Source organism: Pseudopodoces humilis, chromosome 2 (assembly GCF_049639895.1).
Source record: "Pseudopodoces humilis isolate 2021_Gansu_Grassland_sample_001 chromosome 2, ASM4963989v1, whole genome shotgun sequence".
Lineage (NCBI taxonomy): Eukaryota > Metazoa > Chordata > Aves > Passeriformes > Paridae > Pseudopodoces > Pseudopodoces humilis.
In genome coordinates, this window is record NC_142201.1 from 88,673,100 (window position 1) to 88,686,716 (window position 13,617).

At 41.9% G+C, this 13,617-nt stretch overlaps 1 protein-coding gene across 2 annotated transcripts in view; it reads left to right on the forward strand.

Annotated features, from left to right (window-relative positions):
• TBX15 (T-box transcription factor 15) overlaps positions 1 to 13,617 on the forward strand; it is a 90,472-nt gene that overhangs the window by 60,358 nt on the left and 16,497 nt on the right. For both annotated transcript variants that reach the window (XM_088052083.1, XM_005523865.3), the window contains 4 exons: positions 1,478 to 1,579; positions 3,312 to 3,483; positions 3,833 to 4,000; positions 7,411 to 7,475. In XM_088052083.1, coding sequence (XP_087908209.1) covers positions 1,478 to 1,579; positions 3,312 to 3,483; positions 3,833 to 4,000; positions 7,411 to 7,475 — 507 coding nt within the window. The remainder of the gene's footprint in view (positions 1 to 1,477; positions 1,580 to 3,311; positions 3,484 to 3,832; positions 4,001 to 7,410; positions 7,476 to 13,617) is intronic.

The window sequence follows — 13,617 nt, forward strand, 5'->3', positions numbered from 1 at the left end:
CCATTTCACTGCTTCTCACTAAATAGAAGGGAAAGTGTCATGATGGTTTGTAGGGATGGCTTCTAGAAACATTTCTTGTACACTTTCCTACTATTTTGGCATTGTGATTTTAAATTGCCCTTTAATATCCTCCCTCCATCCACATGCTTCCCTCCTGGAAGGATATGTCTACTTTTCAGAAAAGTAGAATATGATTTTGCATAAGCATCCGGTACTTTTTGGGGTTTCTCCTACCAAAGCTCTGTATTTTCTAGGCAGAAGTCATTCAGTTAATGCCATCCTATAGGACCTCAGCTTAAGTTTTTCTCAGATAAAGGCTGAGAAGCCACTCAGCTAGAGCTCAGGTCTGAGTTAACAGTCAGTGAAACAATGCAGGGTTTTTTCAGCACTCTGCCCTGATTTCGGTGTTGCTAGATTCCTTCTGCACCTCATTCAGTTCAGCTCCTCGGATTTTATGAAGGTGTAAAAATACCACATTAGTTGCAAATATAATATGGCATAAGTAATTCCCTCAGCATGCTCTTTGAGGGAGGTGTAGAATAGAAATTGGTCTACTGGCCACCATAAAATTTTTAAGAAAGAGAAATTAGGCCATAGGCATACTAACACTAACATACTTTAAGGTTGAAATTGTTCTGGTCTATTCTCTTCTGAAATAATTGCCTAGCTACAAACACTTCCACAACAGTGACTGTGCTTAGCAGAGCTTAACTTGTGCTCAGACAAGAAGAAAAAGGCTGGGAATTACTTCTCGTTAGTGTAGAGTTCCATACCTTGTCTATCAGGAGAAAATGCTTAAGATAGATCTGGATCATATGGCTTACAAAAGACAACATCTATTAAAAAGATTGCACAAAACACTACCATGACTTTGAGGAAACCATGACAATAATGCCAGTGTTTGTATTGAATATGAAATACATTCCTAATAAGCAGATTAATTTGGGGAATGTTTTTTCTTAAGTAACTATAAAAATGAGAGTGAGAGGATCTTTCAGGATTTGCTTTAAATGTTACCTGAATGCTTTCAAACTCTATACTGAAATGTGGTATTCTCAAAAAAAAGAGAACTAAAATGATCCAGCATTTAATGGGATATGAGAGAAGGGTTACAAGTGGGAAAAACACAAAGTAAAAGGCACACTGCCCATCCTAGAAAAGCCTTAGAGAGGATGATTTGTGTGAAGCGTAGCAGAACTGTCTGCTAGGAACTGGGAACAGAGTGCTTGACTGTCAGTATTCTATCATTACTTACAGGTTGTTAGTGTGTTACCACTTTTTCTAAATGAGAAAAATATTGAATATTCAAACCACTGCCAGCACAGTCTTTTCTACCCACACCATGCCCAGAGGAATCATGCCAAGGACTGGGCTGTGTAAAGTAGCATGCTTATGGTGCCAGAGAGAGAGGGGCAAGAAACCTCTTCAGCTTCCTTATTCACCATTTTCTTCCTTGTTTCTACTCTTAATTTCCTAGGAGAATGTTTCCAGCCATGAGGGTGAAAATTACAGGCTTGGATCCCCACCAGCAGTATTATATTGCCATGGACATTGTCCCTGTGGATAACAAGAGATACAGGTAAGCTTTTCAGGGGCAGAGGTGGGAATCTTGTAGCAGCTTATTGTCAATGACACCTGCCATTTAATGACACCCACCATTGCAAAGGTGTGCTGGAGGAGACCCTGATGATTTACACCAACATAGTTGACTTGACCAGAATCTTTAGACACAAAACCAGAGTTTTAATACAGTCTCTTGTACTTTTTGAATGAAATCTTTCTCTTTTCAAGTAGCAGTTTTCAATTGAGGAGATCTCTATCATGCATTTCCTGATTGACACGATCAGCAACGACTCTCTGAGGGAACCAATAACTGGAGTTACCAATGGGGGTCTGCAGCCCCTAAAATTACCTCAGCGAGAAAGGAGTGGACAAGGAGCAGCTGAACTAAGCCAGGTCCCTCAGGTCTGGCCTGAACTGGACTGGTGATTTCTGTTTTAAAAGTGCTCACTGTCCAGCACAGCGGCCTCAGTGAATATTGATCCCTGACCTACAGTATAGAGTCACTGAGAAACTTTCCACTGCTGAAGAGATTTCTCTGATATTAATGGGCTTCTGATCTTAAAGAATACTCTGGAAAACTCATGAACCTCTGCATCTCAGAAAACTCTCCAGACTGACATGATTTATGTATTCATATTTAAAGACCCCTGAGAGCAAGTCTTTTCACCAGATAGTCTTGTTTGAACCACTTTTCAAGGATTCAAACTTGAACCTCTGCTTCAAATGCTAAATACTACATTTTTGCACCCAAATTGTACAGAATTTTAATCAGGAAAATGCTTTTCCTGGGAAGCAGCAAGATAGTGTTTGATACTCAGATGGATGTTTTTCCTCTTATTTCTAAGAGTGTGGTTCTAACAACATTGACATTGAAAATACATTTATTTTCTTACCCTTCATTTCTGTCCTTGTTAAGTTGCACAGCCACATAGAACAAACTAGCAGGAAAGGAAAAGACTCCTCTTTTTTTCTTTTTTTCCCCCCATTTCCTGTGAAAATGCAAAAAATGAGTCACTGTTTGTAGGTAAAGACTGAGACATCTTAGCAGAGACCTAAAGAGGGGTAGCACAGGGCAGAACTCAGAGGTGTCAGTGGAACTGTTTGTGATATGCTTTAGAGGGAAGGAGCTGCTGGGCAGGAAAAAAAAAGTGTCTAGGCAAAGCTGTGGTAGAGAAATTTATGGCATATATAGGATGGCTAGATCAGGAACAAAAAAATGATTTTTCCCTCTAATCCCAATGTATGTAACACTATATGGAATTTCCTGTTTTGCAACATTTCAAACCAGCAATTCTCTTTTATTGATTGTTTTAGCAGTATCCCTTGGATATTGCCCTTTCTGGGTGAAGCCAAATGTGTTTTCCAAAGTCTGATATGAGATACAATGCAGATTTCCAGAAATTGCAGGATATTTATGAATATTTTCAGAGACGACTTTGTTTACCCATGTTTTACAGCCTCTTACTGTGGCTCAGAGAGGGTTAAGGAACTGAGAAGGCACATGTGGCAGAATTTTACAGGGAAAATAACTGCAAGGTGGTTTTAATAAGGATTCAAGTCTGAACAAGTGGCTCAGGGGTAATCTGGCTTTCATTTAGAAGGTAGGAGGTTGCAATAAAGCACATTCTCCCCTGACTGCAAATGAGAGCTTGGGGTGCATGAGGGTGGCAGGGGAGGGGGAGCCCTGGATGTGTTCCTGCAGTGAGTGAGTAACAATCTCCTTTAGCCACCTACCCTTCCTCTTTCAGGTACGTGTATCACAGCTCCAAGTGGATGGTGGCTGGCAACGCTGACTCCCCAGTGCCCCCAAGGGTTTACATCCACCCTGACTCCCTGGCTTCTGGAGACACCTGGATGAGGCAGGTGGTCAGTTTTGACAAGCTCAAGCTGACCAACAACGAGCTCGATGATCAAGGCCATGTAAGTTAGAAGTTAATCCTGCTGTCCCAGCCTTGCTCCACTCAGACTTGAAAGGGTGCTGCTACTGCTTTGATGCTCCTGTGTCCTGTTGGGCACACATGTCTGTGGCTGCTTCCAGATTTATGGAGGTTTTTTTGGCTGTTTCAGTGCTTTTCCTCAAAATGTTGCCTGACCCTATAAAGCACCTTTCTCTTTGCTCACAGCACAAACTTTGTCTCATACATGCTTGTAAGAAAAGGATCATTTTCTCCATATTAGCTCTTATTCCATCCCTGCTTTCTCGTACACCTGGATGTTGCATAGAATATTTTTTGGGAAAAATTTCCTTTTCCTTTTGTTTTCTTTTCAGATAATCTTACATTCAATGCATAAATATCAGCCTCGTGTTCATGTCATCCGCAAGGATTTCAGCAGTGACCTTTCTCCTACAAAGCCAGTTCCTTCAGGAGATGGGGTGAAAACCTTCAATTTCCCTGAGACAGTTTTCACCACAGTGACAGCCTACCAAAATCAACAGGTAAATCCTCTGTGCTCCTTTTATGCTGTGCATTCATAAAAATATCAGTGTGCTCTTTGTGACTGAGACACTAACTTCTCTGAGAAACATAGAAAAGTTACACTTTACAAGCTAGAAAAGAAAATGCATGCTCTGGGGTATTGTGTAGACATGAGGTATCTAGCCAGGAAACCACCCTGAAGATGTAAAAGTTGTAGTTTTTACTATAAAATAAGTAACTAGGATCAACTGTAAAGAGGTGCATTGTGTTCAGATTTCCTTGCTACCTCATGGTACAAAACTAGAGCATCCTGTCCTCACTGCAATTTTAAGGCAGTACAGATATTCTGGATCAGTTATCTTAGAGACAAAGCAGTTGGGTTTTTTATAGCAGTGAAGGAAAAAGTTTTGAAGAAGCCAAATCTCATCAGTTTGTTGACAAAATAAGCCTTTGAATACATGTATTGCCCATAAAGCAAAATTCTCGTGCATGAATGTCCTGAGGGATAGGGGTCAGTTAAGGAGTCAAGTTATACACCTGAAATTCAGGAAAGTAAACTTCCAGCTCTGCAAGGAGATGGTCAATAGGATCTCCTGGGAGCCTGCCCTTAGGAACAGAGATGGCAGATCTTTAAGGAAGTCGACCATACAGGCCAACAGCTAGCAACCCCCAGGAGCCAGAAATCAGACAAGGAAGTCAAAAGAGTAGGGGCCTGCTGGGCAAACCAAAAGGAAAGGAACAAATGGACAGGCAGTGGAAACAAAGACAGGTACCCTGTGTAGGGTTTGGGTGAGGAAGGCCATGGCAAAGTTGCAAAGAACAACAAGGAGAGCTTCTGCAAGTTAAACAGAAAAGGAAGGTTGGAGAAGATGTACCTCCCCCTGATAAACAATGCTGGAAAACTGGTAACAACTGATGAGAAGGCCGAGGTGCTTAACAACTTTTTTGCCTTAGTCTTCAAGTGAAAGAGTCATCTCTTCTCATACCTCTTCAGAGGATGGACAGCAGGATGACTGGGTAAGCAAATGCTTCCCACTGTAAGTAAGGATCAGTAGAGAAGGCTTTGGGGTGACCAAACTGAAGCTTTCCAGTACCAGAAGGGAGCCTACAAGAAAGATGGAGAGACCTTTTACAAGGGCATGTAGTGACAGGATAAGGAGGAATGGTTTCAAACTGGAAGAAAGTAGGTTTAGATATTAAGAAAAAATTCTTTACTGTGATGATGGTGAGGCACTGGTACATGTTGCCTAGAGAAGCTGTGGGTGTCCCATCCCTGGAAGTGTTCAAGGCCAGGTTGGATGGGACTTTGAGCAACCTGGCCTAGTGGAAGGTGTCCCTGTTCATGGAAGGTGGGTTTGAACAAGATGATCTTTGTTGTGGTTCCTTCCAAACCAAACCATTCTCTGATTTTATGATAATTTGTGTTTGATTTGTGTCTTGCATAGTTCCCAGTGATGAGACTTAGTATTGACTTTAGATACCATAAGGGAAAGATGTTATAAACCTGATTAGGTGTATAAGGCAGGATTCTTTCTCTAGGAACCTTGACTTTGTTTGCAATCTACCCTTTTCTTAAGCTAGACTTTATTTAGCATTTATGGACTGAAGGAAAGACCCATATTAAATCAACTTAAGGCAGATTGCAATATTAAACCATTTTCAACAATTGTGAGTTCTAACAATTTACTGAAATGTTATAGAGTTTTTTATTTTGCAACATGTAAGAGAGCACATGTGCAAACAGTGTTCCCAAGACTGCTTCTTTTTCTTCCCATGACTCCCAACTTTTTTTCTCAGTCTGCTCCCCTCAAGCTGACTTAAATAACTATCCAAAATGGATCAAAAATATTGCAACACACTGGTGGGTTTGCTATCATTGCAGTATGGGAAATTTCCTATCCCCCATGCCTGAATGCAGATACTCCACAAACCTTGACTGGGGATCAGACAAGGAGAGAGGATAGGGAAAGAAGAAATGTCAGGAAATAAGCCTGTCATTCTTCCTTAATGACCAAACTTATAATTACACAGGGAGGGAGATGCTAAGGGAGGGATCCCTTAGCACGATAAGCCACCTCACTGTAAAGAAATGCTGACATTTCTGTTTCTCTGAATTCCAAATGTTTGGGGATTTTGTTAAAAAAAATATGGGGGACACAATCACATTTTTATAATACCAGTAAGGAGATTCTGGTGGGCTGGAGAAACCTTTTCATTAAAACCAAATTTAAATCCCCTGAATCTGCTTGCATGCCCTCCAGTGGCTGCAGAGCTTTGCCTTACTGGGGGAAGCGTCTCTGGAAACAATTGTAAAATGTTAGCAAATCCACCACAGGGATTCCCTCTGCTGTAATTCCATCCTCCACAGAACATATCTGTCTCTGTACACACAAGTCCCAGGACAGCTGCAAAGTCAGGCTAGCGGAAATTAAGTTCACAAATTAAGCTTCTGCAAAAATAGGAGCTGCATTCCAGATCTGAGGTTAATATCCAGAGTAAGGGCTTGGTTCTGACAGAAGCAAAACACCTGCAAATCCCCTTCAGATCAGACCGTATTAAACTAGTCCCTTTTGAGCAGTTTCAGCAAAACCACCTCAAATTTGGTAGGATCTGGAGATCTCACTCTCCTTTCATTCCAACATAGAATCTCTAGGACAAGCTGAGGCTGGCAGAGGGAAGCTGTTGTGCTACACCAGGTTGTGGAATAGCCAACAGGGAGTATAATACCACAGGCTGCAAGGTCAAAATCCCAGTGTTATACTCCGTATTTACCAACATGGAATTCCTGCTTTAAAATAAAGCAGGGAGGGAGATTCCTCCAAAGCACTCAGTCTGGCTGCTACCTCCTTTATTTAGAGGAGGAAAAAAAAAAAAAAACAAAAATGAAAACAAATATAATTTCCAGACCAGAAAACTCTTGAGGATTACTCAGATGCTGACTAGAACAACTTGTCTGTGTGACTGGGTGGCCACCTGACATCTTTGGGGGCTGTAGCCTGTGTTTTGCTTGGCCTTCTCTCTTCAGCATTGTTTGAAGGTTCACGAGTTGCATCCAGCTGCTGGGTATCTGCTGTGTTGAGGCTGAGATAACTCAGATAGCAGCCAAACTTGAGCAGTGCGCCTGCTTCCCAAATCACATGGCCACTGAAAACTTTCAGCTCCTGGCGTGCTTCTCCTTCAGGAGCAGATTCTCAGCCCCAGCACTGTGCCAGGTTTCCTAATGCTGCCACAATTTCTGTCTCCAGTGCCATTTTTTATAAGCAGGTTATCTATTCATGGATAATGGAAATTTAACAGAGGTCTGGGGAAATAAGTATGAAAGATCATTGTAAAGGTGGTTTGGGGAAGAATGGTAATAATCCATATTTTTCATTTGTTGAAAGAAAAAAAGTTGAAGATATCAACTAATTCTCTTTTTCTTCCTTTTTAGATCACCAGATTAAAAATTGACAGAAACCCCTTTGCCAAAGGTTTCAGAGATTCTGGGAGAAACAGGTAACAGAAGCTTGTTTGTGTTTCCTCGCTGATCTCTTTCCTTCTTTCCCTGATGAGTTCACAGGGCATATGTCTGAGGTTGAGAAAGGCAGTATCTTTTTTTATTAAAACAAAGAACAGAGATAGAAGAATGGGGGATTGCAGGTTGTAGAACTGACAAATAGGTCACAGTCTAGCACTTTTATGTAAAGTAATAAATAATTATTATGTATTCTTTATAAATATAAATTTATAAATAATTTATATTTATAAAATTTGCAAATAAAGAATAATTATTCTTTACTACAGGTAGGTTGGCTGAAGGGCATTTTTAAACTTTAATTTTCACAGGAAGTGCCAAAACTTGGAGTGCAAATGCTTATGTTAGAAGAAAAAATTAGTTTCCCATAGGTGTGCAGGATAAAAGTGCAAAAATATTCTAGTTTCAGATAATTTCAATTTCTCTCCAGCAATGTCCGTTTCACTTTGACTGTGTTGCTTAATTTTGTCATGATTTTTATAGAAAAATTAAGTAGAACACCTTAAATATTGTTTAGAAGAAATTATATTTTAACAGCACAGTAGTTAAAATGGAACTTTAATCAATCCTCCCATTGTATTAGAAAAAGACATTAGAGTTATCAAAAAAGAGTAAGAAAATTCAAAAAACATTTCAGCTTTTTCTGTCATCATGAATCCTGCATCAGGATGTGCAGATCTAAATATTTCAGATCTAAATGATGTAGGTATCCTTTAAATCAGTGTAACAAAGGCTTTAAACCTTAATTATACAATTCGACATATATGACTACGTTACGAGAAGCCTGGGGTTGTAAAGCAAATCTCTGAGTGTGCAGACCAGAGCAAAAGTTGTGTGCATAGCCCTCATTTGCTGTCCCCATGGGCACTGTAATTCAGTTTTACTTGCATGCTCCTGTTGTGTGTGTTTACCAGGACTGCTGTCTCCTTCGTGAGGAGGTTTGGTAAGGTCAGTGCTCATGAATGGGCAACTGCCCTGTGTTCTCCACCACTCTCTTTAGTGCTTCACTCTCTATGATCACAAAGAATACATTTAACTGACCTAGAGACTTCCGAGCTCAGCCCCTCTGCTCTCATCTTACTGAAGTTCGGCGTAAAGATGTTGCCACTCTCATTTAATCCCTGCTGTGATCATCAGCTCTCCTTGAGGCATATGTGACTGTTATCCTGCTCCCCCTCTGCTGTGTGGGGAAAGCAGTGTGTGTCCTGGGTACGAGACCTTCCCTGTGTGCACAGATACAGCTGCACTGGGGGCTGGGCTTGGGAGAGGGATTGATGCAGTTCCAGGTACATGGTGGGCTATATTAATGTGGAAGGCATTAATAAGGTCCTAGCTCAGTGAATTTGGACAGTTTCCTGAAAAGGTTGGGAATTACTGATCTTTGTAGCTCATTGATTTAAGAAAGGGCAGGAAATTGCTACACGGCTGCAGCTGTGGGGAGGGCTCAGTAAGGCTCTCTGCTGATGTAAAGAGGAATTAAAATCTTTAAGGTATTACACTTCAAAGGGAGCAGCCTGAGGCTTTAGGAAGAAAAAAACAGGCAAAGGTATTTGCAGGCATATATAGCAGTCAGGCGCCTGCCTCACAAGCAGGGCTCTGGCTGCAGTTGCACTGCTGTTGTCAGCTAGGGGAGGACACGAATGCTCAGCTGCCTCCTTCCCACAGGACACATACACAGATATTCACACAGGAGGGAGGAAAGCACATAGGAGGGAAGTCCAAGCTGTGTGTGGAAAGGACTCTCCAAATGGGACTTTTCTAAACTGTGTTGGATGGCTTTTCTCTCCCTTGTGAATTTGTAATCTCATTAGGATCAAAAAACAATTGTGATACTCTGCAACTTCCCACGTCCTTCCCACACGGCTTCAGTCAACTGCAGCATATCAGACTGTGGCTGGAGAAGGTCCCACTGGAAATGTAGGTCTCCTTTGCAACAGAAATGGGTAATTTGAAGAAAGGCCATTTGTGAATCAGGCAAGTGCGTAGTATATGTTCAAGAGGTTTTAGGTAAAAGTTCTTAAAAGAAAAAAATTAAAAACAAAGGTGTGGAAGTAGCAAGAGACACAGAATTCTGAGGCAGCACTAGGACATCCTATTCCAGTGACATTGGATACTGACTCGGAGCCATGGTTAGAGTTTGCCAGCAAATGATGGAGGAAAGAACTCCCAGGGAAAAAGCAGATCATGGTGAAAAAAAAGGAATTCTTAAGCCGCTTCTTTCCTAGGACATTTACTTTCTGCTTTATGTTGAGGCTCTTCCATTAAATGGAGATGGATATTTTTCCTCCATTTATTTATTGTTAGTGTTTCACTCTTGTCTCCTGATGCAGAAATTATGGAGGTGACTGTTGTTTTTTAAACTAGCTTCCATTTCAACCCTTTCACTTCCATCAGCTTGCAGCCCCCTGTTTATTTCCTTATGACTGTGGTCTCCCTTCATCTGCAAGAGACTGCTAAAACCCTGCTACTCTGGGGACACCCATCATGATGTGACTGACTGTATCCATATGGGGGATAAATCTTTACCCAGATCCTCTCTTGGATCTCCTTCAGTTATTTTCATGAGTGTCTCTCTCCAGACCTTACTGCCTCAGTCTTTGAGCTAGGAGGAGGAGCACTGAGGTGTTTCAGGGGGAAAGATGGGAACAGCCCAGAAGCTTGCTGATGTTTTGCAGTCTTGGAGCACTCAATGTTAAGTAATGGTGTTCAGGAATCTCACCATCAGCCTTGCTGGATTGCAGAGGTAGCATGTGTTTGAAGGCCAAGTCTTAGATCCTGCTTATTAGAGATTCCCACTACCTGATTTTTGGGCCTTCTTCACTTTTTGCAAAAGCACATAAAGTATTTGTAGAAATGCAACAAGAGAAGTTCCTGATGTTGAAAGTTTCCTGGTGGTGAGGGGATACTCACATAATGTATGAATAAAGCAGGTTATTACTTGGTTGCTTTCCTGAACTTCAAGAGATTGAGAAACCAGTTTTTGACATACGGAACTCAGCTAGCCAAATGTTTGGGTGGTGAGGGTGCAGGTTTAATGCCACAGAGATTATTTTTAGAGACTGGGTAAAGTTCATCTGACAGTGGGATGCTTGCAGGAGCTCCTTATCCAGGAGGAAGCCAGAAGGGACAACAGTCAGGAAACTCAACAGGGAGATGGAAGAAAAAACCCCTAGGCTGAAGGAAAAACAGCACTTTCCTTTCAGATGTGGGCAGCTGAGGTGAATAAAAGTTGTTTGTGTTGGAAATGCTCTTTGAGCTTTTGTCTAGGGTAAGAGAGCCAGGAGAGCACTTGGAGCCAATTGTTAGGCTTCCCCAGCAAACAATGAAATGACGTCCTGAATCCTACATGCAGTGGGAATGGCAAGACCAGCCATATGGGATGGATTATGGAGGTGCACAGATAGCTCGTTTCATTTTTCAGACAATGGAACTGTTTCATTTATTGCCTATTATTAAAATTTTATAGCACTAAAAATAAAAGAATGAATGAAAAAGAGAGGGCAAATTTTGGATACCTTTTAAAGGACTGACCTTATTAAAAAAAATGCTGGCAGTGAGACCTCTTCTGATACTTTTTTTTTTTTACTTCCTTCATAAAGATGGTGTGAGAGGGAAGGGTTTATGACCTGATAGATAGTTTGAAGTTAATTTTTCAGTGCAGTTCTTTGGAAGAGAAAGTAGATGCCACATGGATACTGTTCAGCACACTTGGTATCAGCAACCCTCAGGAAAGGCTCTCCAAATTTCCTGACATTTCAGAAATGCTGAAAACAATTTTTTTTTTTTGTCAGAATTTATTATTGTCCCAAAATGTCTCTTCATTGGCCAGGTGGGGATTATTTTCCCTGTTAGTGTGTGGAACACATACACAACGGCACTTCAGTTTTTCTGCTGACTAGGAGAGCACAGCAATGTCATAAACTGCTATGGGAGAGACATATTATTATTTGATTGAGAGGGATTAAATTTCTTGATTCCCACCTCATCACCTAAACATTTTCTTTCAAAAATAGGAATGCATCACAGACAGAAGAAAGGCTGGGGATAGGGTTGTAAAATCAGTACACAAAGGTGGTGTGCTTTCTCACCAAGAGCTGTTTTTAGCATGACTGCATATTTTTCCAATGCAAGACTCCACATGTAGTGTGGTAGGTGTCTCACAGGTTAGCACGCAAAGCTGCTGTCTCATGGATCTTCTCTGATGCCTGGAAGGATGTGAAAATTCAGTAAGGATGTGTTCTGCTTAGAAGCTATTTCAAAAACACCTACAACATTTTCTCTGCACAGAGAAAAAGGGCCCCCAAAACCAGAAACCAAAGATAAAAAAAGAAATAAAAAAAAGAAACCCACAAATGAATAGGAAAAAAGGTTGGTCTAGTATCCAGAGGCTTAAATTTGTGCGTAGGAGAAGTGGACGTAAGTTTGAGCTCTGTCACCCACATGCTCAGAAAGGATGTTTTATACACATGTTCAACATATGCAAAGTTGTGGGGAGTAAAGGACTCACATTTGGGGCAGGAAGAGCCAGCTGTGGAGTTTGACATTTATTCTTCAGGTGCCTGTGACACCACGCTGTCCTCGGCAGGGCAGGGCAAGGCCACAGTGCTGCTGCCAGCACTCACAGTGTGGAAAGGGAAGGGTGACAGGAGCTGTGTCCACAGCAAGGGGGCTGTTGTAGAACTTCTCCCCTGGAGCAGGAGGAGGTAGGTCCCGGTTGGTGTTGGCATCTTTCCTTTCCCTGACACACAGGGCAGGAATAGAGCAGCTTTACAAGCTGCTCTGGCACTCTCAGTGCTGCCATTTACCCTCTATCAGCTCAGGGACACAGTCAGGTCCAGTCCTTGAAAGCAGTATATTATTCCTGATTAACTGATTAATTTTTTATTCTTTTTATTATGGCCTGGCTATTCTCTTTTTTTTTTTTTTTTCCTTTTCTTTTATTAGTAGAAATTACATGGTGCCTGTGAGAACTGTATTGTTACAGGGGAAACTGTTGGATGGAGAACCAGAAACTTTGAATCGTGAATCAATTGCTGAGCTGATAATGATGTAGGCTCCAGGGAGGGGCTGGAGTAATAGCTTTAGTCTGCTTTTAGTGTCTCCATGAGCCACCTCCCATTAGGGACTGGATTTTACTGGAAGGGAGTAGTGAGACCAGAGTTAGAAGCCCAGTGCTGGTGCAGATTGGGGTTGTGTACCTGGGGATCTGATGACTGAGTCAGCCTGTGTGCCCACTGATTTCAGTAAGTTGGCCTCCCTGCTTCCCCATACGATCCTGTGGCAGACACAGAGCAGCTGGAGTAGCACAGCTGGAACTTTCAGTCTGCATTTCTGATATATGACGTGGTCCTAATCACCAAGGCAGGTCCTTTCAACAGCAGGTCTGGTTGCATTGCAACTCGCTCAGGGCATTTTGTGCCCCCTGGATATACAGAACCAGAAAGTCTTCCCTCAGTGTTTGGGGCTGGGGATGGTTTCAGGAGGCTGCAAAAAAGGTACCATTCTCTTCCTGGCTGTGTGTGTCGAGAAGCAGATGGAGTCTGAACATGTGTGACTTTCACACACAGGGAGCAGAGGAAATCCCAGGGGTGGTACTGGTACTCAAAGGGCAGATTTTGCAGACAGAGCCCAGCTTAGCTGATGGGTTCAAATTCTGCTCTGCCTTGTTGCCTCTGAGCTCCATGAGCTGGCAGAGGCCACTGTATTAACCAAATAGTTTTGTTGTAATGTGCTCAGCACTAGTGTGAGACTGCTATGCAGAGATGTCTTCTGTTTCTACTTCTAACAGCTTAGCAGCTAATAAACACCATGCAACAACCTCTCTTCTAAACCTCCTCTTAAAATACAGAGTTTGGTTTGCCAACTCCAATGTATTTAAAGCATCCAAGCTTCCGGGGAGACTTTGGAAAGTTAACTGAGTGAGTGGAGGCACGTGCAGAAAGACATTTTCAGAAGCAAAAGGCAGCTCCAGTGTCAGCTCAACATCTGATGAGAGGCTCTGGGGATGTTGTGCCTTTTGCATTGAAAGGGGATATGTTCTCGCATTTGATGAAGAATCTCTACTGGTATTCAGTCAGTGCAAGGGCTGTAACCTACTGTGGGAAAACAGGCAGGGGAAGGTGA